General features: G+C 42.1%; 1 protein-coding gene across 4 annotated transcripts in view; it reads left to right on the top strand.

Moving 5' to 3' along the window:
- Positions 1-24,633, top strand: part of USP12 (ubiquitin specific peptidase 12) — a 79,831-nt gene extending 55,198 nt beyond the window's left edge. For all 4 annotated transcript variants that reach the window (XM_030882640.3, XM_060287954.1, XM_060287955.1 and 1 more), the window contains 6 exons: positions 5,620-5,849; positions 9,356-9,432; positions 9,546-9,629; positions 16,480-16,677; positions 19,418-19,496; positions 21,465-24,633. In XM_030882640.3, the coding sequence (XP_030738500.1) occupies positions 5,620-5,849; positions 9,356-9,432; positions 9,546-9,629; positions 16,480-16,677; positions 19,418-19,496; positions 21,465-21,566 (770 nt within the window). In that variant the 3' untranslated portion in view covers positions 21,567-24,633. The remainder of the gene's footprint in view (positions 1-5,619; positions 5,850-9,355; positions 9,433-9,545; positions 9,630-16,479; positions 16,678-19,417; positions 19,497-21,464) is intronic.
- Positions 24,634-24,970: the final 337 nt, after the last annotated feature.

Here is a 24,970-nt window from a genome sequence, read left to right as displayed (position 1 = left end):
TCACTTGGGGGTTCCTCTCGTCTCCTTGGGCGTCAAGGCCCCACAAGTGGCTGGCAGGCACCCTAGTTGGGAGACGCTAACTCGGCATCTTCCCACACCGCCATCTTAGAATGTATTTTCTGGAGTGTTCTTAAATCAGTCTCCTTCCATGTTACGTTAAAAACTTCCCATTCTGTATTCCCAGTGGATGTTAGCTCTATATTGTTTTAACCACTATTGCTTTATATTACTAGTCATTTAGATATCCCTTGGAAAGAATCTATTTTAATTTCAGTAATGGATTTTTGTTTTTAAAATTTTCATTTATGTTACCTATTCACAGCAGAAGACACTATAGCACTGTGCTCCTGCACGTGGTGTGACAGCAGTTGCTCCATATGTATGTTGTCTCTGATGACGGGGATATTTGCATTGCATTAATGATTAAAAGCTTAGTCTTTACTGTGTTCCAGGCACTGTGCAGGAATTAGGGCTAATGAAATAAGACAGACCTCTGCCCTCATGGGGCTGACATTCTAGCGAGAAAGACAGACAAACAGTTACGTAAGATAATGTGTCATTGCTACAAATAAAAGTAAGCAGGGCAAGGTGGTAGAGGATGAGGGAGTTGATAAGTGGTGTGAGAGCAGAGATGTGAAGTGAGAGACAAGTCATTTGAAGATCAGAAGCAGGGTTGTTCCAAGCAGGTAGGACAGAAACTGCACTTGCCCTGAGTGCTTGAAGGACAGCAAGAAAATTACTGCAGGTAGAGAGGAGTGAGATGAAGGTCAAGTCAGAGAGAAGGAAGGGCCAGGCAGCTCCCGGTTTATTGTGAAAAGGCCACGGGAGGCCCCTGGAGGGCTCCGCTCTGCATCAGAAGGTCCCCTGGCCGCCGGGGGCCTGGCGGCAGGAAGGGGCGCCCATGGGCAGCGCGAGGAGAAGCATGGCGACTGGCCGGGAGACCCCTGCAGTCGTGGAGGTAGGAGACGAAGCCGTCCGCTTATGACCATTGACTCCTGTCAGCTCTCCCTTGTTTAGAAGAGTTAACACACAGGTTTGTGACCTAACCAACTGAGTTGACGCAGCTGGATCATCTAAGGAGGACTTGAAGTCAGACCAGCTGGCTCGAGGCAAAGTGCATTATTCACGTGGTTGTTTGGGGCCAAGTTTATTCTTCTCATGTCGTCTGAGCTGTTCCAACCCCTGATGTCTGTTCCTTCATTCATTCACTCGAGAAATGTCAGGCACGTCTAATGTGCGGCAGTACTGTTCTGAGTGCGGGGGATACAGCAGTGAATGCAGGAGGAGGGGTGCTGCTTCTCAGGGAACCTGTATGTGCACAGCGGCATTCCAGGTGCTATGCAGAGACACAGGTACAAAAATATAAACACACTCAAGTGTTCGTCCTCCTCAAGCGAGGAAATGACTACTTGTTCACAAATAACAGCTATGAAATAGATTTTAGTAAATAATTTCTCATGTTCATTAATCCTTTTTCTCCAAAAGAGCATGAAAGGTATTTTGTATGATGAAAAGCTGTAGCTATTTCTGAATTATGAAGAAAACTTACTTTCAGGCAGTGATTCAGTTTCCCTCTTTTATTTTTTTTGCTTTGATGTTACAGCTGTACCAGGACTTTGATAGCTTATACGTTTCATATACGTTTATTTAATATTGACATTGTCTGTCTCTCCCGCTAGACTGTCAGTTCCTCAGTGTCGGGAGCCATTTGTTTCTATGCACCTTTGTAGTCCGAGGACTTAATCCAGTTCCTGGCACATCGGGGGTGCTTACTAGATATTTGTTGGATGAGTGAATGCATGAGTGAATTTGTTTAATTTGCCAAAGCAAGTTTGAAGTCCGCCTTGCCCATTATGCTGCTTTGCAGAGAAGAAAGCCACCCAGAAGAAAGCTAAGGGTTTAGAAATTAGATATAATACAGTTTACAGGGACTGTTGTGAGGCCATTTAGTCGATGATGTTTGGATGTTTACGTGGTCTTGGTTGATGTTTAAAACTACAGTGGCTGCTCGTAGTTTAGGCTCTGCAAGGTTCTGGTATGTTCGGTTTACTATGTTTATAGAAAATGGATGATAATATTTAAAATATTTGAACAAAATAGAGTATTTTCTGATTTACTTTGCATCTCATTTGTAGAGCATTCAGGTCAATTGAGGTATTTCTTTGAATATGATGTCATTGTTCTGTATTAAAGGAACATCCCCCCCCCAAAAGATATCTTTTAAAAAAATCTTTTAAAAAAATAAAAACATTTGCATATTTCTGCTTTACAAAAATATTTGTTTTGAAAAACATGCATGTATGCTAAAATAATTTAAGAGGGAAGAGTGAGTCTAGCTTGTGGCATTAAGCCGTCATGTAGCTACCCACTGTGGTGAATTATTCATCCCTCACCCTAACCAGGCCCTTAGCAGTGGTTACAAGTCTTTTTCCTGGCCCTCTCCCATCATCCCTCCCTCTGTATTCTCCATGACCCCCCAGTCTGTTTCCACTTTGTTCAAGACCCCGAATTGCCTCTAGCATAATCTCCCTGTAGTCCTCATCTTAGTGGGCCTCCTGAGGTTGGTGATTCTAGATTTGTGACCTGGGGAGGGGTGAGTGAGAGATGGAAGCTCTTGGTCTTTGAGGGGCCCCATTCACGTCCAGGAGCTGCCTGGACACAGAGCAGGTTAGGGCAGGAGTCGGGGTGGATGGAGAAACCATGGGTCAGGCCATTAGTGGGCGAGGGGAGGTTAGCCATGACCACAGAAAGGTGAGGGTTAAGGGTAGGATGGCCAGATCTTATGCGCTTTCTTGATTGAGGGAGAGTTTTTTTTTTTTTTTTTTGCGGTACGCGGGCCTCTCACTGTTGTGGCCTCTCCCGTTGCGGAGCACAGGCTCCGGACGCGCAGGCTCAGCGGCCATGGCTCACGGGCCCAGCTGCTCCGCGGCATGTGGGATCCTCCTGGACCGGGGCACGAACCCACGTCCCCTGCATTGGTAGGCGGACTCTCAACCACTGCGCCACCAGGGAAGCCCGAGGGAGAGTTTTTATATGCAAGTGAAAGTGTAGTGGTTTAGGGGTGGCAGCAGGAAGCTAGAAGATGCCAAAGGTTGAAGAAATGGGGAGTTTAGAACAGAAAGCAGCTCTTAGAAGGAACAGCAGACAAAGGGTTGCAAAAGAAGAAAATCCCAAGGATGAGGAAGGAAATGAGGTACAATAAGTGGAGGCTGGGAGACTGGGGGGAGGGGCAGGGCGGTGTTCTTAGGGATGGAGGTTATTGCCATGAGAGGCAAGGGGAAAGGTCGTTGACCTCAGTCATCTCAGCCGTGGCATAGACCGGTCCCTTGGCGGCGCCACCTGAGGGTTCCGAGCACGACCTGGCTTGATCTCGGAGACGGAGAGGATGGCCGGAGGGTTTGCAGAGGTGCAGGCGTCTCACTGTGTGGGTGGCGTGCAGTGACGTCTGCCGGAGCAGGTGGTGGGAGTGGTGTCAGATGCTTTGGATCCACTGTCCCTCGTGGGCAAAACCCAGAAGACACGCAGTACAGCAAATTAAAGATCAGTTAGAGGTTAAGTCCACATGGACTAATGCAGGGACTCTTAGGACTCAGGGCTTTTATTGTTCTTAAAAATAACATAGGGAGTTTGTTTAAGGCTAATCAAGCCCCTCAGGACAGACTTATGGCAGAGAAGTGAAGTGTGGCTCCAGGTGCAGTCCTAGCATCATCGTGCTGGCCTGTGACATGCCCGTGGCCAGAGGTGGAGCCACAGGATGGAGCAGACAGTCCTGCTCTAGCACCTGCATCTTAAATGTGATACTTTTCAGAGGTCTTTTTCACACCTAGATTAAAATCATTATTTTCTTTTAATGTTCATGAAAATGAATATTTTCACTTGCTCCCATTTTATCTTTATAATAACCTTGCAGAGGAAGATGGCATTCCATTTTAGAGACAGGAAAATCAAGACCTTTTTCGTTACAGTGGGGTTGAATGTTTTTTCATGTGTTTTATTTAAACTTTTGAGTTTTGTTTCTATAAATTGTTGATTTCAAGTCCTTTGCCAACTTTGTATTTTCTGTTGTGTTGAAATAAACTCTTTATATTATATGTTGAAGATGTTAATAACTTTCAGGTTTCACTGTTTTTAACTTTTTCAATGAGTTCTAATGCATGGAACTCAGTTTTATGCAGTCATGTCTGTAGCTCTTCTAAAATGTAATTTTTTAATTCCTTTTATTTTAGGAAGGCTCTCCTTAAATTTTCTTCTCAATTTCTATTCTATCGTTTAAAAAACTGTAAACTGTGAACTTCCTGGCACTTATTAAATGTTTACGGAAGCTCTGAAGGTGAAGCTTCCTGACTGGGTGGTCATCTGAGTGCGTTTTGTTGGCTGGACCGCGGGCGCCTTGTGTGGCCAGGTGGCCCCGGCTGCCTGTGTGTGGCTCGCTGGGGCCGGATGGCCTGGCTTGAATCCGGGCCCTGCCGCTTCCTGGCAGTGACTTTACCACTTGATCCCCTTTCCTCGCTTGTGAAATACCGTTAATAGCAGTGTCACAGGGCATGAGACCCTGCCCCTGAAGTCCTTCCTCTTCAGGCTCAGGGTGCGTGATGCAAGCACAGGTCAAGCACTTAATGTTAGCGACCCTCAGGTTTCCACGACATTTACTTTTTCCTGTAACTACAGGGAACGTTCCACAGAGTTACAGACCTCACATTTGGAAGGGGCCTTAGAGATTCTCTGGATTAAATAGGTAGTTCATGATGCCTTTGTTCCCTAAGCCTGACTGCACAGCAGAGTCACCCGGAGGAGCTTTGAAAAGTGCAGGTTCCAGGCCTCATCTCTGACTTAATCAGAATCTCTAGCATGTATGGCCCAGTATTTTTTAATGTTAACAACTTCCTCTGTGGTTCTTACGCATTTGCGTTGGCACTGCCAAGAGGTTGTCCAGCTTCTACTTTAAAACTTTCCATGTTGGGACTTCCCTGGTGGTGCAGTGGTTAAGAATCCGCCTGCCAATGCAGGGGATGCTGGTTCAATCCCTGATCCAGGAAGATCCCACATGCCGCGGAGCAACTAAGCCCGTGCGCCACAACTACTGAGCCTGCGCTCTAGAGCCTGCGAGCCACAACTACTGAGCCCACGTGCCACAACTACTGAAGCCTCCGCGCCTAGAGCCCATGCTCTGCAACAAGAGAAGCCACCGCAGTGAGAAGCCCGCGCACCGCAACCAAGAGCAGCTCCCGCTCGCCGCAACTAGAGAAAGCCCGCGCGCAGCAACAAAGACCCAATGCAGCAGCCAAAAATAAAAAAAACTTGCCATGTTGTAATATTTGTGGAGTAATGGATTAAATGAGTTAATAAAAAGCCATTGTTTCTTATCTCCTCAGTACATTATGTGTGAGGATAGGTTTTGCTCTTTTCTCATTGATCTATTAGTATTCTTTTAAAGATTCTCTTTCATCGTAACTTTATTTTCTCCAAATTCAGTCATAATGTGTATATGTGAAAGATACCTATTTCTTGTACCTTACTCTAACAGTTCCAAACATTTTACTTAGCTCTGATAGAATACTATTCTTTTTTAAATTTAGTTTTTTAATGAAGTTATTAATTCTGAAATATGCTTATTTTCAGAGCTTTTTGACAACTACATGCAGCAAGACGCCCATGAATTCTTAAATTACCTGCTAAACACGATTGCCGATATCTTACAAGAAGAGAGAAAGCAGGAAAAGCAAAATGGTCGTTTGCCCAACGGTAATATTGACAGTGAAAATAACAACAGCACACCAGACCCAACGTGGGTTCATGAGATTTTTCAGGGAACATTAACTAATGAAACCAGATGTCTTACTTGTGAAACTGTAAGTATATCATAAAATTTCGCGTAGAACAAATCTAATCCATTATATTCAGCGTTCTTTGAGCATGGGTATGAGAGATGCACTGGGAAGTTGTAATCCTCAGGTGTAGAGTAATGACTGCGACAGATGTGCCTCTCAGTTGTCCGCTTGTTAATAGTGAATACTGAGGTGGCAGAGAAGTACTGGCTGCCGTTTGAACTATTTGAGTTTGTTTCACTACAAGAGACCGTAGAGCCATATTCTGGAAATTATAGTCTTAGTTGAGCTCGTAAAACCTACAGGTCAGGGAAGTATATTAATCTGTTGCCCCTTTTCCTACAATCATGTTTGTTGTTTATGGTTGGAATAACAACTGAAGCCTACTGCGCACACTCAAGGAGGGAAACTACCCACTTGCCGGGTAGTTTGTAAAGATGAGCAGTAGGTAAATCTCTTGAAAACGATTTACTCGTAGGGTTGGATAACGCAGGCCTCCTGTTAAGTTCTTACCTTGTTCTCCCTTGACGGATGAAAGGTCAGACTCGTACTTAGGCATCTTTATCCAGTTCTGCCAGTGACCCCTTTACAGCACAGCCTCCTCTCAGCACAGGGTCTGGTTTTAGAGTTTAGTGGTTTGCATCGCATGTGGTCACCATGCTTCCTTTAGCCTCCTGCAATCTGGAACATGTTCATAGTCTTCTTCTCTTTTATGATACTTACATTTTTAAAGACTGTGCCCCTCCCCCTTTTAATCTAACATTCCTCGTATCAAGTTTGCCTGATGTTTCCTTCTAATTAGATGCAGGTTGTGCATTCTTTTTTCTTTTCTTTTATTAATTAATTTTTTATTTTTGGCCGCATTGGGTCTTCGTTGCTGCACGCTGGCTTTCTCTAGTTGTGGCAAGCGGGGGCTACTCTTTGTTTTGGCGCGCGGGCTTCTCATTGCGGTGGTTTGTCTTGTGGAGCACGGGCCCTAGGCACACGGACTTCAGTAGTTGTAGTTGCAGCACGTGGGCTCAGTAGTCGTGGTGCATGGGCTTAGTTGCTCCGTGGCATGTGGGATCTTCCCAGACCAGGGCTCGAACCTGTGTCCCCTGCATTGGCAGGCGGTTTCTTAACCCCTGCGCCCCCAGGGAAGCCCCGGTTTGTACATTCTTGGCCGGAACAATTCATAGTTAATGTGTCCTCGTCAGGATATCACATACAGGCACACAGTTCCTTCTGCCCCTCGTTGGTAAAATTAATTTTGATCTCCGATTCACGATGTTGTTCAGTTTCTCCACTTCATAATGACTGTTTTTTATGCCCTTGTAACTAGTAGGGAGACTGTGGGAGACACAGATATTCTTGTTCCTCATCAGAATCTCCCCCCAGACTTAGCATTCACTGATGATTTTTGCCCAATCCAGTCTTTACTGAGATGGTTGTACTGCTAGTTTTTAGTAGCAGAGGAGAGTAGCGTGGTCAACTGGAAAAGAGTCCACAAGCTAGAAAGGTAAGGGAAATGCTTTATGGATGTTGGAAAGAATAACATAGTCTACTCAGTTAACTGAATCAGATAAACTTATACTGGCAGAGACTATTAAGGAACTCTTTTTTTTTTTTTTTCTTTTTAAATAGATTTAAGAAAAATGGAGTGGAAAGTTCAGAGAGTTCCCAAATTGCCCCCCTCCCCACTTCCCCCTAATGGTAACATCCTTGGCATTAGTAAGGTATATTTGTTGCAGTTGATGGGCCAATGTCGATACGTTATTATCTGAAATCCATAGTTTACTTAAGGGTTCATTCTTGGTGCTGTCTGTTCTTTGATTTCTCTTTGTTTTGACAAATGTATAATGATGTGTCAATCACTACAGTATCCTGCAGAGTGGTTTCACTCTGTGCTCCACGGATTCCTGCTTCCCTCCTCCTCAACCCCTGGCAGCCACTGGTTGTTTTACTGCCTCCATAGTTTTGCCTTTTCCAGATGCCATGTGGTTGGAATCGCAGGGTATGCAGCCTTTGCAGATTGGCTTCTTTCACTGAGCAGTGTGTATCTGAGGTTCCTGCATGTCTGGTCCCAGCTTGACAGCTCATTTCTTTTTACTGCTGAATTACGATTTATTGTCTGGAGGTACCAGAGTTTATCCATTCACCTACTGAAGGACGTGTAGGTTGCTTCCAAGTTTTGATAATTATGAACAAAGCTGTTATGAACGTGCATGTGCAGGTTTTTGTGTGGGCATAACTTCTCAGCCTCTTTGGTTAGTACAGCGCTGAGCACAGTTGCTGGATCGCGTGGTAAGAAGAGTATGTTTAGTTGTGTGAGGAGCTACCAGTGTGGCTGCACCATTGCACATTCCCGCCAGCTGTGAGTGAGAGTTCCTGTTGCTGCACATCCTTATCAGCGGGTGCTGTTGTCAGCGTTTTGGATTTTAGCTGTTCTATTGTAGATGTGTAGTGGTGTCTTGTTTTAATTTGCACTTCCCTGATGACATATGATGTGGAGCATCTTTTCATGTGCTTGTTTGCCATCTGTACATCTTCTTTGGTGAGGTATCTGTACTGGTCTTTGACCCATTTTTAAAATCAGGTTGTTTGTTTTCCTGTTGTTGAGTTTTAAGAGTTCTTTGTATATTTTGGATACCAGTCCTTTATCAGGTGTGTCTCTTGCAAAGATTTCCTCCCAGTCTGTGGCTTGTCTTCTCATCCTCTGAACCGTGTCTTTGGTAGATGAGAAGTTTTTAATTTTAAGTATTAAATTTTAATTTTAATAGAGTCCAGTTTTTTCCTTCATGGAAATGCTTTCGATGTTCTTTAAATGCTTTTGGTGTTGTATTGAAAAGTCATCACAAACCGTCAACGGGTGTAGAGTCGTTGCGAGTGGGAGGCCCCGGGAACCGAGTCGGAGGTCCCTCCCATTGCATCGCGTCGTCTCCTTGCACGTAGGAAAAGTGATGACTAAAGTTCTGTCCTACTCCAGTTCAGATGAATAAATAGTAACTTCATTTTTATAAGATGATTTATTCATAATTCAAACAGAACATTGTTCAATTTTGGGGGGAAATAAAAGAAAGTCATAAGTGAAGATTACAGTTTGGCATTTTGGGCTAAATTTTTTTCTTAAATGATAAAACAATACAGATATCACATCCTTTGCCAAACATTCTCATTCAGTCTTGGCCTTTTTTTTTTTAAGAAATAGTGTATATGGTACAGTTTGTTTTATGCTTCACAGTATTACCAAGATTAGGAGAAGTAATGGAATTTCACATCACAGTAGCCTTTGCCAGTAAGCAGTCACAGGTGCACTTTGGTGTTTTACCTCTACGTATAATGAAAGTTACTCATTCAGTGTCCTTTTGAATAACTTGGGGGAAAAAGGATTCTTTATATACTTAATTATACTTAATAATACTAATAATAGAGTGCACTTAATTCTATCATTTTGGAACAGTGATTAAAGAAATCAAAGGTTGTAAAGCAATTATACTCCAATGAAGATGTTTATAAAAAAAAAAATCAAAGGTATTTCCCTATTTTTATAGATAAGCAGCAAAGATGAAGATTTTTTAGACCTTTCTGTTGACGTGGAACAAAACACATCCATTACTCACTGCTTAAGGTAAGTGCAGAGTTATTTATTTTGACATGTAATGACTGTCTTTGGGTTTAGAATATTTTTAAATGAATACATACCTTTCTGGTATAGACAGAATCATTTTGTGTTTTACACAGGGGTTTTAGCAACACAGAAACTCTATGCAGTGAATACAAATACTACTGTGAAGAGTGCCGCAGCAAACAGGAAGCACATAAACGGTAAGTCAGCGTGTTTGACATTTATAGCGATTCTTTGCCAGTGCTGTGGATGGGCTTTTCTAGCTGAAAGCGATCTAGGACAATTTGCAATGAGAAAACATTCTTTCTTTTATCACCAACAGCTCAGACTCATTAGGTAATTCCTAGATAAACAGTATTCAACTCTGTACCCTCAGGTGACTTTCTGCATTTAGTGACTGTTTAATAATCATAAACCAATACAGTTAACATATTTTGCTTTGAAGCTTTCTTGATTATGTAAAGTTTTTCTTGGTGAGGAAGGATGAGGGGAAAGTACTTTACTCACCCTCACCCTAGTTTCCACTGTTCCTACATGGCGTTTTGTACCTTCTCTCAGTATATTATTATGAAGACGGCATTTTGGTATCAAGGAATTGAATCATCATCATCATCATCATCCTGATTATTTTACTTTTTAGTTTGAATCAAACTCAGAAAAGTTGTGTGAACAATACTAACAATGTTTTTTTTTTTACCCTAAACCATTTGAGAGTGAGTTCCTGATATGATGTCCCAAGATCCTGGACACTTGGGTAGCTGTTTCCTACCAAAAAGGAAGTCTCCTATGTACTGTATCCATCCAGGTCAGGAAAGTAACACTGATGTGTTACTGTTATCGTAGACCTTATTTTAGTGTCACCAGATATCCCAATAATGTCCTTTATAGAAAAAAGGATCCAGTCCGGAATTACACATTGCATTTAGTATTCATGTCTCTTTAGTCTTTTTTACATTTAGAACAGTTCCTTAGTCTTTTCTTGACTTTCCTTATCTTGGCACTTGAAAATTACAGATTAGTTATTTTATAGAATGTTCTTCTTTGGGTTTGTCTCATGTTTTTGTATGATTAGGTTCAGGTTATGTATTTTGGGCAGGAATCACGCAGAAGGTGTTCTTCTCATTGTGTTCTTTTAAATGGCACACGATTCTAATATGTGTCAAGTGTCAGGGTTCCTAAGACACTCCTGGATTTGGTGATTGACTAGAAGGACTTGCAGGACTCAGCATATATAGTCGTGCTCACAGCTGAGATTTACAGGGAAAGGGGACAAGTACAACCAGCCAAGGGGAAGCCAGGCCAGCTTGCAAGAGTCCTGTCCCCGTGGAGTCACACAGACGTACTTAGTTCCTCCAGCATCAAATGTGATAACACGGGAGAAGTGTTGTCTCCCAGGGAAGCTCCTTACCAACTCGGTGGCCGAGATTTATTGGGGGCTGGACACGTAGGCATCCTCTGCCTGGCATGTACCAAAATTCCAGGCTCCCGGGGCTTCCCTGGTGGCGCGGTGGTTGAGAGTCCGCCTGCCGATGCAGGGGACACGGGTTCGTGCCCCGGTCCAGGAAGATGCCCCGTGCTGCGGAGCGGCTGGGCCCGTGAGCCATGGCCGCTGAGCCTGCGCGTCCGGAGCCTGTGCTCCGCAACGCGAGAGGCCACAGCAGTGAGAGGCCCGCGTACTGCAAAAAAAAAAAAAAAAAAAAAAAAATTCCAGGCTCCCGGAAGGAAAGCAGGTGTTCAGCATAAACCATATGATTTGCACAGACAGTTCTCAGGGGCATCGAGACACGCTTGTCAGTTAGGAAACGGTGGGGACACCCCCCAATCAAGTTCCCAGATGTTAGCCCAGGACCATCCTCGCACCCGGCCTTTCCGAGGACAGTCTGAGGGCTGCTCTGGGACTCTGTCTTGCACATCCCGTGACTGGTACTGTTCTCTTTGGACACTTGACTAAGGTGCTGTCTCCCAGGGTTCTTCACTGTGAAGCTGTGCTTTTCCCCAGTTGTAATTCATATGTATTTTGAGATTGAAAGTTTGATGAGAAATGGGGATATTTACAGTTTTTTTCATTTTTTAAATCTCAGTGAGGACTCAGAGATTCCTGTTTTATCCCGTGGGTAATGATTGTCTCGTTTATTTTCATGTTCACATTATCCCGATTTGGCCAGCAGGAGCCCCTTCCCGCTGCCTCCTGTGTCTTTTGCCCCGTCCCTTCGTTCTCCAGCCCCTCTTTACTCTGTAGGGCAACAAGATGTCCAGGCTCGCTTTGTCCCTTCCTTGCCGCCCACGCTGGTACCAGCCGTTTCTCGAAGGAGCCCTGGTTCCTTTTAGGGGGAAAATAACATTTAAAAACCAGGACCGTGGTATAGGTGTGCTCGCTGCCGTTGCCGTGTCACTGTTCCTGGGCCCACTTAGTGAACAGAGCTGGAGGACATGCGTGCTCGTGTGTGTACATATGTACACACATTTACATCTGTGCTTATTTATCTGTTGGTCTATCTGTATCGAAAAACCACAAATTCACAACAGTACCTCCAGTTTCATCCAACACCATAGGGTTTATTCTGGTTTTCTCCTTTTTAATATTTGTAAGCCCCTCCTCTGACAGTACAGATTGGCTCCCATTATCCTTATATATTTAATAGTTTGGTCAGTGCCCCTGTAGGTAGCCAGGCTTATCACCGCACCCCTGCCCCCCAGAAATAAACCTGCATTTGTATGCTCAATGATCTTCAACAGATGGTGGTGGGAAAACCTGGTATCCACATGCAAAAGATTGAAGTTGGATCCTTACTTCATACCATTCACAAAAATTAACTCAAAATTGGTTAAAGACCTAACCATAACACCTGAAACTATAAAACTCTTAGAAGGAAACATAGGGGAAAAAAAAGCCTCACGATGTTGAGTATGGCAGTGATTTCTTGAATATGACACCAAAAGCACAAGCAACAAAAGCAAAAACAGATAAATGGGACTATATCAAACTTAAAAACTTATGTGCAACAAAGGAAACAACGGAATGAAATGACATTAATGGGAGAAAATATTTGCAGAATATTAACAGAATGGGAGAAAATATTTGAAAACCAGATATCTATCTGATAAGAGGTTAATATCCAGAATATAAAGAACTCACACAACTCAACAGTAGAAACCACATCACCCAATTAAAAATTGGGCAAAGGACTTGCGTAAACATTTCTCCAAAGATGACATACAGATGTCCAACAAGCATATGAAAAGATAACGTAACTAATTATCTGGGAAATGCAAATCAAAACCACAGTAAGATACCACCTCACATTAGTTAGGATGGCCACTTTCAAATAAAAAGAGAAAATAATGAGTGTTGATAAGGATATGCAGAAAAGGGAACTGTGTACTGTTGGTGGAAATGTAAAATGTTGCAGCCACTGTGGAAAACAGTGTGAAGGTTCCTCAAAAGTATTAAAAATAGAATTACCGTATGATCCAGCATTCTGCTTCTAAGTACATATCCAAAAGAACTGATAACAGGATTTTCAAAGAGATATGTGCATTCCCATGTTCATTGCTCTAGTATTTACAATAACCAAGAAGAGGTGGAGGCAACTTAAATGTCTGCTGACGGTCACACATGGTCATAGGTCGTGTTCCCCTCACCCCCAGCACCATGTGCCCCAGTTAGTCGTGCTTGACATTAAGTTTATAAGAGGAAACTGTGGAATTTTATGTACAATTATTAAGCTTTTCTGGGTGGTCAAGACTTGCCCTTTTTTTTCCTAATATAAAAATTTAAAGCTATAAATTTTCCTCTAAACGCTGCTTTGGCTGTGTTCCCACAAATTTTAACGTGGTATTTGCGTTATCATCCATTTAAAAATCTATTCTAATTTCCCTTGTGATTTTGTCTTTGTCCCATGGATTATTTAGAAGCATATAGCTTAGTTTCCATATTTCAGGGGGATTTTGCTCTTTTTTTGTTTTTTAATTTTTGTCAGGAAAATATATCCTGTGATCTCTGTCTTTTGGAAGTTATTGAGACTTCTTTCATTGTCCAGTACATTAATGAATGTCCAGTTGTACTTGAGAAGAACACATATTCTTCAGTTTGAAATGGAGTGTTCCATAAATGTTGATTAGATCCGTAATTTGGTTGTTCATACCTTCCCTATTCCTACTGACTTTTTTGGTTAGAGAAGTCTGTTAAAGACTTTACCTCTGTGCATTTATCTGTTTATTTCTTTAATTCTATCAGATTTGGTACTTGGTACTTGAAGATTGTGTCCTCTTGATCAGTTGGCCCTCTTTATTATGGAATGTCCTTCTTTTTTGTTTTTGGAATGTCCTTCTTTATCTCTAGTAACACTCCTTGGCTTGGGTTCTACTTTGTCTGATATTAGAATCAGCCAGAGCCAGCTTTGCTGACTTTGTTAATGTCTTTTTCCATCCTTCTACTTTTTAAAAATAGTTTTAAATTATGATTAGATATTATCTAATTATAATTAGATAATAGGAAGGTAAATACCTCTTACGTTAGTGCAAAATGAACACACCTTATTGTTTTAAAGATGTAAAAGCAAGAAAATGTAGATCATAAATTCATCCAAATTTTAATCATTGTGTAGTAGGTAAATGCCATTTAAAAAAATCTAAATGGGAAATTAACTTATAAGTCAGTTTACAGAAGATAAAAATCAATGTCGGGGACTTCCCTGGTGGTCCAGGGCTTGAGACTCTGTGCTCGCAATGCAGGGGGCCCGGGTTTGATCCCTGGTCAAGGAACTAGATCCCACGTGCTGCAACTAAGACCCGGCACAGCATGCATGCATGCGTGCGTGCATACATAAATCAATACATTTTAAAAATCAATGTCTATTTCAGACTTTAACTAAAAAGGAAGAAAAAGTTCTCTGTCCTCCCATTTTTTTCTTCAGCATATTTGTCTTTTGGAGAAAACATTACATTCTGAGACCACTTTTTTAACAACAGTGACAGAGATCAAGAGCTCCCTAAGGTCACCTTTCTCCACACATGTTTGAATGGAAGGAAAACCAGAATCCTATCAATTCTTTGGTGTGTTGGTGGAATTGGTGTTTCAAGCAGGAAATGAACTTCTTAGTTCTTCCTTCTGCTGCACAATCTCCATGATGAATTTGACTCAGCTTATATATGTGTTCATTTCTTCCTGAGCCATTTCAGTATGAGAAGAATTTTGTGAGGTAGTCTCTCATCATCTATAAAATGTGGCTCCACAAATATTTGTGTTTGACTTTATCCTGTGTCTCTTCACAAGTGTTGGGTTTCCTCTGGGAAGAAGTGCTGCTGGGAGGATTCGTGTTCCTCCCGTGTTGTCTGATGGGGCGTATTTTATAAGCCAGCATTTGGACATGTTCTGTTTTCTCCATTTGGGCCTTTCCCCCTCTGCTCTGGCTTAACTTCTAAAAGCACATTTTTCCTAACCCCCAGGCCATATCTGTCTCCTCTTCCTAATCTTAACTGCCTGTATCTAATACACTACTAACGTATTTAACACTTAGAAAAATCCTTGTGGGTTTGCACCTCACTGGACATTTTCAAAGGATAGTTTGCTTTTATTGTTTTGAAAGAGTTTGTTTTAGCAACTCTGTACCAGTTTAATTGAACATCTGATGTTTAAGAGTTGGATTACTGTATATATAAATATATATCTTGACTTTTTTACTTTCCGTAACTATTTTCCCATGCCATTTAGAAACTTCCAACAACATTGTTTGAAGTTGTAAAATACTCTGTTGTGTTTGTATTGTAATGTATTTCAGCGTTTCATGTTGTTGAATAGCTAGGATTCTCCCACTTTTTCACAATATAAAATAACTCCAGAACTGAATTCTTCTCAGAAGTCTTGTATTTGAGATGATCTATTTAGTTTCGATTACTGAGGCAAAGGCCATAAAGGCTGTTAATTCGTATTGCTAGATTGCTTTCCAGGAACGATTAGGTTTTACGTTTATTTTCGCTAATGTTTTCCAAAAGCCAGGTTAATAAACACTTCTGGAATAATAAGCTACCGCACCACATTTAAGACCTGTAGAATGCAGATCTAGAATGGTGCTATAAAATGAGTTGTTTTCACTTCATTAGAGGCAGAGGTTTAATACGTTTCATTTTTTAATCATGAAAAGTGTTTTGCTTCACTGAACACACACAGAATTCAGTTCTGTAGTGTTTGTCAAGTACCTGCGTGTGCCAGGTGGAGAAATATAATACAAGAGATGGTTCCTGTCCGTCCGGAGTCCAGACCCTAGAAGAGAAAGACCCGTAATCATCTAAATGTTTTATAGTGTAATAAACTGTACAGATATGAAGTGAGCGTGTAAAGTGCTGATGGAGGGTTGAGGAGAACAGCTATTTGCGCCAGAAGATCAGGCGTCGGCGCTGAAGTGAAATGGGGGAGCAGAGGCATCTCGGGGAGAGGCTGCCCGGAGGGGTCCTTCAGGGCGTTGGGGGATGGGGAAGCCCGTGCTTTACAGGTGAAAGCTTCACTCCTGCGTTTCCAGGTTATTTTGTTCCCTTTCCAGGATGCACGCAGCCACCGCTCTCACTAAGGAGCTGCTCCTTGTCTCTGGCAAACGCCTTTAATGGATGGTCTTTAATGCTTTTCTCACTGTCTCCTGCTCTCAGTCTGTTACTGAATTATATAGCTGAATAGAACACATGGATCTCAGCCTCCATTCACCTCCGAAGGAGTGAGCGGCCTTAAGGAACTGGTTTTTCCTGCAGCTGGCACAGTGACCTATATTTCAGAAGTACAGAGTTCTTAATAAAGGAATGTACCATCATATCTCTTTGGGAGCCGTACCGAGTGCTGTGTCAGATTATGTGGTTTGGTGATGATGGGGGGCAGGGGCCGTCTTAAGACTTTCAGAATTTTGCTTTGCTAATACAGAAGTCATGGGTAGAAATGTGCAAAAGTGGGCAGTGCCAGGCCATGAAAACTATCAACTGCTACGTGAATCGTGAAGCTTGATAGTTCTTTTAAGGACATGGTGAACGTCTTACGAAATTTTGTTTTCATGTTTATTTTAACAGGATGAAAGTTAAAAAGCTGCCCATGATTCTAGCTCTGCATCTGAAAAGATTTAAATACATGGATCAACTTCATCGATACACAAAACTTTCTTACCGGGTCGTTTTTCCCTTAGAACTTCGTCTATTTAACACTTCAGGCGATGCAACCAATCCTGACAGAATGTACGACCTCGTGGCCGTCGTGGTTCACTGTGGAAGGTAACAGGGCCGTGGGCCATGGTGGCAGGATGCTCGGTGGTGGGCAGGTGCACGCACAGGACGCTCGTGAGCCGCTCAGATATGCAGGCCCTTTGGAGGTTTCCGTAGCCCTCGGTGCTGTAGGACGAAAATAAGTTTATTTCAAATGGATATTTCAGATGCATTTTACCATTTCATTCTTAAAACCTTTACATATTAAAATAGTGTGTTATTGCCTGGATTTGATACTTGTTCTTATTATTTAAATATTATTCTGGGAACTTTAAGTCCTGTTAGTTTTTCGTTTCCTTTTTTCTTGATTATTGGTTAAAAAAAAACACTGCTTAAAGCGATTTTACAAAGTAAGTTCTTTCTGAGATTAATTGGATATGTTCATCATGTTAATGATTGTGAAAAACGCTTTAAAAGGTTTTGGAGATAATCTTCAAAGATAAGCTTTCTGATTTTATAAGTCCGTGTGTTTGTTTCCTGTTAGCCAATAGAGTGTACTATCTCATCTATAGATCTTAATTTATAGAATAGCTCAAAAAATTCTCAAACCACAGGAGTGTCACATAATCAACATTTATATTTGGAACATACAGTCTTCATTGACTGTTTAGAATTTCCTGTAATAATTTTATTTTTTATTTATTTATTTTTGGCCACACTGTGCAGCTTGTGGGATCTTAGTTCCCCGACCAGAGATGGAACCCAGGCCCTGGCAGTGAAAGTGCCGAGTCCTGACCCCTGGGCCTCCAGGGAATTTCCTCCTGTAATAATTTTAAAACAGGTCACTCATCCTTTTCCCCCTGGCTGTTGCAAACTTGTACTAACAGCGTGTTGTACTCCAGCCTCTCCTTAGCTGTCCCTCCCTCTCCCAGCTTTCTGCTCAGAATATGTCAGGACAGCTGGGAGGGAGTCCACTTCTGTCACAGTCTTTAACCTCCATGGTCTGTGTCAGCCCATCTCCTGCCTCTTATCCTCAGCAGAAATCTTTGTTTTCCATTTTCGGAGCATTATGTTTCTAAAGAAAGAGTGATGACATCTGAACAGAGGAAAACAATATCGGGTACCTTACAGGACCCTGGTGTGATGATCAGACTGGAGGTTTATTTTAGCATTAAAAGTGGTGTTTTTTTTTAAGTTTTGAGGTATTTTCCTCTACAGTGAAAAAGTACTATCTTTGTGTCATTTTGTCACCTAAGATATTCATCTCAACTATGGAATCAAAGATCTGAGGAAACTTGGAGGCAGCTTATTCTTATATCTGAGGTTGCTACTTTTAAAATAGTATTCACCATAAAGAATAATCTGTGTTGAAAATTACTTCAAAGTCTGTAATATAATAATTGTGGTAGAATTATAATTTGATTTTAAAAGTATATATAAGCTTTTATAGTGAGTCATACTTAAACTGGGAGAGGTTAAAAAATCTTTGACGTGTTCTTTGTAAAGAATTTCTTTTAGGGACTTCCCTGGCGGTCCAGTGGTTAGGACTCTGCGCTTCTGCTGCAGGGGACACGGGGTTCGATCCCTGGTCAGGGAACTAAGATCCTGCAAGCCACGAGGCACAGCCAAAAAAAAAAAAGAATTTCTTTTAAAAGAAATAATCCCACCTTTATTTTTACATTCTTCTAGATTTCTGTATTCCAGATTTGTTGAAAATGAGATGCAGAGGCAATTATAATAATTATAATGGTGCTAAGAGTTAAGTACTTAAAGCTAGCACTAATAATACTAAAAAAAAGTCACTTGTTTAAAGAAGTTTATGAAGTTGGAGCTTGATTTCAGAGCCCAGGATTCGATATCTGTACTTTTTCAAGCATCACATGGAATCCTTCCTCGAGAAGAACTATTGCCGAGGGTTGAGACTCAGAAATAACTACGTGCGTTGTTTTCTAGTTTAATTCAGCGTGTTCTGCCTGTGATCACCTCTCCTCCCCCCAAAAAAATGCTAGAAATTTTTATTTAAATCTTTTATAGAAGCAAATTGGAAAATCACTTCAAAAATAATAATTTTAGGGCTTCCCTGGTGGCGCAGTGGTTGAGAGTCCACCTGCTGATGCAGGGGACGCGGGTTCGTGCCCCGGTCCGGGAAGATCCCACATGCCGCGGAGGGGCTAGCCCCGTGAACCGTGGCCGCTGAGCCTGCGCGTCCGGAGCCTCTGCTCCGCAACGGGAGAGGCCACAACAGTGAGAGGCCCGCGTACCGCAAAAAAATAATAAAAATAAAATAAAAATTAAATTTAAAAAATTAAAAAAATAATAATAATTTTAGGGCTTCCCTGGTGGCACAGAGGTTGAGAGTCCGCCTGCCAATGCAGGGGACATGGGTTCGTGCCCCGGTCCGGGAAGATCCCACATGCCGCGGAGCGGCTGGGCCCGTGAGCCATGGCCGCTGAGCCTGCGCGTCTGGAGCCTGTGCTCCGCAACGGGGGAGGCCACAACAGTGAGAGGCCCGCGTATCGCAAAAAAATAATAATAATAATAATTTTAAAAGGCAACAAAGAATTTTATAGTATAGCTTTATATAAAGAGAATACTGGTTATATCTCTCAGAGTAGAGTACTGATTATTTGGTCTTAAAATTGAATGCCAGTTCAGATCAATGTAGCTTGATCTTTTGGGGGAAAGAATAGGTAAGGAATATTTTTATCTGTTTCAGTTTTTCTACTTTATAAAACGTGGAATATAGGGCATAGAAGAGCAATGCTAATAAACTTTGTATAAAATTAACTTTTATTTCTCTTTGTTTCAGTGGTCCCAATCGAGGCCATTATATTGCAATAGTTAAGAGTCATGATTTTTGGTTGTTGTTTGATGACGACATTGTAGAAGTAAGTAGTTTCCTAATTTCTTGTTTTTCTTCAAAGTTGTGTGTGTATTTTGCTCTTAACTTTTTCCTTCCAGCTTCTCATTGTATATGACAGGTCTTCAGATTGTAGTCTAATTTCTACTTCTTGCTCCCTAACATCCAGTCCCATTGCTGTAATGGTCAGCTAACCTTTAAAATGTTTAGAGGGCTTCCCTGGTGGCGCAGTGGTTGAGGGTCCACCTGCCGATGCAGGGGACACGAGTTCGTGCCCCGGTCTGGGAAGATCCCACATGCCGTGGAGCGGCTGGGCCCGTGAGCCATGGCCGCTGAGCCTGCGCGTCTGGGGCCTGTGCTCAGCAACGGGGGAGGCCGCAGCAGTGAGACGCCTGCATACCGCAAAAAAAAAAAAAAAAAAAGTTTAGAATAGGCACTTCCCTGGTGGCACAGTGGTTAAGAATCTACCAGCCAATGCAGGGGACACGGGATTGACACCTGGTCCGGGAAGATCCCACGTGCTGCGGAGCACGTAAGCCTGTGCACCACAACTACTGAGCCTGCGCTCTAGAGCCCGTGAGCCACAACTACTGAGCCCGCCTGCCACAAGTACTGAGCCCGCATGCCACAACTACTGAAGCCTGCGTGCTTAGAGCCTGTGTTCCACAACAAGACAAGCCACCTCAATGAGAAGCCCTCACACCTGCACAGCAACCAAGAGCAGCCCCTGCTCGCCACAACTAGAGAAAGCCCGCGTGCAGCAACGAAGATCCAACACAGCCATAGACAGATAGATAGATAGATAGATGAATAAATAAAATTTTAAAAAATGTTTAGAATAAAACAAGGGAAATCTTTCAACAACAGAGCTAGTTTAAAAAAAAACACTAGGGCTTCCCTGGTGGTGCAGTGGTTGAGAGTCCGCCTGCCGATGCAGGGGATGCGGGTTCGTGCCCCGGTCCGGGAAGATCCCACATGCAGCGGAGTGGCTGGGCCCATGAGCCATGGCCGCTGAGCCTGCGTGTCCGGAGCCTGTGCTCTGCAACAGGAGAGGCCACAACAGTGAGAGGACCGCGTACCGCAAAAAAAAAAAAAAACACTATTAACAAAATAACTTATTGAGCTATAAGGCACAATAAAGCATGCAAATTTTAAACAACTTAAATTTTTACATGTGAATGCGCGCCCACACGTAACCGCCATCTAGATCAAGATATAGTATATTTTCAACACCCCAAGAAGCTCCCTTATTCCTCCTCCTGGTCAGTACCCACAGCTTTCCTCCCCTAGCCACCATCCTCTGGAATCCACTATTTTGAATTTTACTATGTTACTGTGATGAATTTTGCCTGTGTTTGAATACGAGGGGCTCATCCAGTATGACTGCTTTTGTGTCTGGCTTTTTCACTCATCAGTACCTGTGCAACTCAATCTTGTTGCCTGCGATGGTAGTTCTTTCTTTATTGCTGTCTGATTTTCCATTGTACGGCTATACCACGTTAGAAACTTGACTTTTTGTCCATTGTTGACTATTACAAATAAAACTGCCTTGATTATCCTTGTACAAGTCTTTTGTTGGACATAGGCCCTCATTTTCCTTGGGTATATTGTAGATTGAACCATATGAAACAGCCATTTTTGTAGGTCCCAAATGGTTGACAATTAGTGGTTTCCTATAGTTCAGGGTAGAATAGAATTGCTGGGTCACACACAGGGTGATTGTATCTTCAGCCTTAGAAGATGATGCTAAACATTCTCCCCAGCGTCTGTGCCATTTTACGTTCCTCCCCGCTATGCATGAGAGTTGCATTTGTTCCACGTTCTCACCAGTACTTGGCATCGTCCGTCTTTTTAATTTAAGCCATTTGGGTTGTGCAGAGCTGTTTTATGAATGAGAAAATGAAAGGCATTATTCTAAGAAAGCTTGAAGATTTTATTGGATTCAAGCAGTTCAAAGAGCTTGTTTTTGTACTAAAGTTTGTGTTTTGCCTCACAGAAAATAGATGCACAAGCTATCGAAGAATTCTACGGGTTGACGTCAGATATCTCAAAGAACTCTGAGTCTGGCTACATCCTTTTCTATCAGTCCCGGGACTGAGGGAACCGCGCTGAAGAGAGACCTTCTGCCTCATTTCTTCTCTGGTTATTTGGGAAAGGATCAAGCACCAGTTTTCCAAGAAAAGAGAAATGCAGGAAGCTCAGGGGGCAGTAGCACACTTTGCACACAGTAAAGCAAAGACTGGATTAACACGCTCTTCCTACTGTGGTAGTTGATTGATTTGCTCAGGTATCATGCTGTCTGCACAGTTCCATACAAGGAGGCAGTGAAATCAGAGATACCAGCTCCTCTTGTAAAACAGCCTTCCAGTAATTGACATGCATTTTCTCTTCATTAATTGCACCAGTAATGATTGAACTCCTTGGGGGTGCAGTAGAAAGAAAAGGAATCTGTGAGGTTGTACTGACAGTTGCAGGAGATGATGTTGAACACACTGCATACACTTGCCTGGTTGAACACACCGAGAAGCAACACTGGGTGGTCTTTTCAAGCGTAAACCAGAAATACTTTTGGGCCCAACACTTGCAGTTGCCTTCCTGATGTAAAGAAACTCACAGATACTAGGATCCAGTGTCAGGAAGACAAATACGTTTGCTTCTCTGAAGAAGCTTATAATAATATACAGTATATGTATATCTAGGGAACAGTTGGTCAAAAGTGGCTTTTTGTTTCCCCAAGGGGAAAGACTGGCTTTGTAATTATAATTTTTTTCCTTATTTATTTTACTTAAAACTGGTAGAGTCTAAGTATTGTATGAAGTGCCCATGATTCTGTCGTAAATTTCAGCATATTTTTATTAGTTTTTGTCAGTTTAACTAATCCTTTTGTTTCTGTTTTTAAGGTGAATTTTAAACTCTGTTTTAAATCATAAGTTACCTTAAGAAAAATAGCAATGAGAGGAGGTACATACTCTTTTTCGGGAGGAACTGATATCTCTGGCTAAAGATTTGTCCTAGTTGTCACTTATTTCATTCAGTTTTAATTTCAGTAAAATTAAAAACTATCCCAAATTCCCTGTCATTGTGGAATGATCTAAGAAGTCCTGGTGCGGTGGTGGTGTGCGGCCTTGAGAGTTCGTCAGTGCTCTGCTTCAGGTTGAGGCCACGTTTGGAAAACTCATGTCATAGCAGCTACGTTACTTTCAAATGTTCTTTATCCTGGAAAGAAGTGATCCATCCCAGCCCCAGCTCCTGGAGAGCTAACAGACCCTGTGAGGGTTACATTTTAATGAGGTCGACCAGAAGTACTTTGAAAGCAAGTCTTTTTAAATTTTTTTTCCCCTTCCACCTTTACAGATGTTATTGGAATTTAACTTTGTGTTTAAGACTTCATTCTGTTGGCAGTTTCAAGAAGTAATAGGTGTGATGCAAGATGTTTGTAAACCGTTGCAGTTGACACTTTGCCATGCATCAAGAAGTTGTCTGGCAGTGGCCGAATGTAACTTGCTGAAAATAACTGAATATATATTCAAGATAATAGCAATCAGGCCTTAGATGTTCTTTATTCATGTTTTTTCGAGGCAGGAATCTTTTTCTTTTAATCGTTGTAATTTTGTAAACTTATTTTACTAATACTGTTGAATCTGAAAAACAAGCAACAAAAAAATGTTTTGTCTGCTGCTATTATTAACATTTATTATCTGTATCTTTTAGCTCAGGAAATGACTTCACCTGTTCGTTCCATGGATCGATCCTTAACAGGGTCACTTAGCTAATGGGGCTGTTGAAACAGATGTACTGGGAGAAAATGATGATATATTTTGACAGATTGCTTTTTAAGAGACAGTTTCTAAAGCCTTGCCCTGGCTGGAGTGGTTCTGGTGCAGATTATATGGCCTGCCTGATCCACCACCACGGCACAGAGAATCACAACCAAGAGTGTGGGCAAGGTGATAGCCGCGGAGGTGGAGGCATCTTTTATTTTGAGGGCTTTAGCCAAATTGTCTTGGAATTTAAAGCGAAATTTCTGCAGCTTTCAGTATGGAGACGAGGAGTAACGTGAAGCTGAACCAGTTTTTCCTTGCGTTGGGCCACAACATGTATGAGAAAGAGAGATGAAGTCATTTGCATAAAGGTACAGCCTTGGGTTACTACGTTGTGTTTGTTTTTACATTTTGCATTTAAAAAAACGTACCGTGAAGTAAAAGCCAAGGTTAGATTTCCTATTAAAGCAAGTTCTAGCGTTGTTTTTGAGTTCCATGGTAGTCACACACTGTTCACATCTACACCCTGTTTAATAGGATGACTTGTCGGGAGGGGACAATGGGGTGACGGTTGTCAGTTTTCTGTGTACACTCTGAGTGCAGCTGCATCCACGTAAAATGTCTTGAAGCTTCTCAGAAATACAGTATACTTTAAAAACATGTAGGGTTAGGGTCGGGGGGGAAAATGCAGATACAGTAAGTAAGAAAAGTGACCCATATCGAACACGTTGTGAGGTGGTGTGCTGGTCCGACTGATGGAACTGAGGGGTGGGTTTCAGTTGTAAATGGTGGCTGATTGCTGTCTAACTGTGTACATGTATGTTGGGATGGCTATCCCATATTTTGTATATTGGAATAAAAATTTCTATAAATTATCATAACTGAAAGTAAATATTCTAAATTAAGTCTCACTTCTAAGTCACATGGCTTCTGTCTTGGCGGCTTTACCTTTAGAAGTTGGCTCGAGACAGGAGCCCTGAGACTCTGGGCAAAGAGAAGAGGTGAGGAATGTAATATATGGGTCTCGTCACCTCTAACCGTCCGTGTAGGGTTTTTTCTTTCCTTGACGGCAGTAGAAAGACCTCACTCCCATAACTTACTACTCTTGATACTTTCTTTAAAGCTACTTTTCAATAAAGATTCTCTCATGAGGTATTTACCTGGGAGTTGGGAGGCTAAGGCGCTCAGGTCCTGGCTCTTCAGTGAATTTAACTGTGTGACCTTGGGCAAGTCACTTAACCTCTCTGTGCTTCAGTCTCCCTATCTTGTAAAATGGGAGTAATACCTACCTCACAGGGTTGTTGTGGGGATTAATTAGATATAATGTCTGTAAAGCATCTAAGGTTCTTGAAGAAGGCGCTATATAAATACAAAATAATATCTATTAAAGTTGGTTTATTTGTGCTTGTGGGGTTTTGTGTGTTTTTTCCTTTTTTCCTCAAATGCATTTGCAAACTAGAAGTACTACACACTTCGGACACTGTGTTACTGGTTTTGCTCAGAAGTTACTACTTTTGGGACCCAAAGAGATTTTCCCAGAACACATCCCATTTGTGTAAAATAGCATTCCGTACGTGCCTGCGTGTTTCTTCAGCACGTACCTCGCATTTATTTGTCTTTATTTAGTAGCATTGTCCTTCCAAAAATCCCAAGTTTAGAAATGTAAACTTAGAATCTCAGAGGGCAAGGTATCTTAACAGTCACTGTTGCTAGCACCCCTCCTCCCTTCCAGGGTGGTACT

Source organism: Globicephala melas, chromosome 18 (assembly GCF_963455315.2).
Source record: "Globicephala melas chromosome 18, mGloMel1.2, whole genome shotgun sequence".
NCBI lineage: Eukaryota > Metazoa > Chordata > Mammalia > Artiodactyla > Delphinidae > Globicephala > Globicephala melas.
The sequence above is the reverse complement of the archived record's forward strand: the minus strand, read 5'-3'. Positions and strand labels throughout refer to the sequence as shown.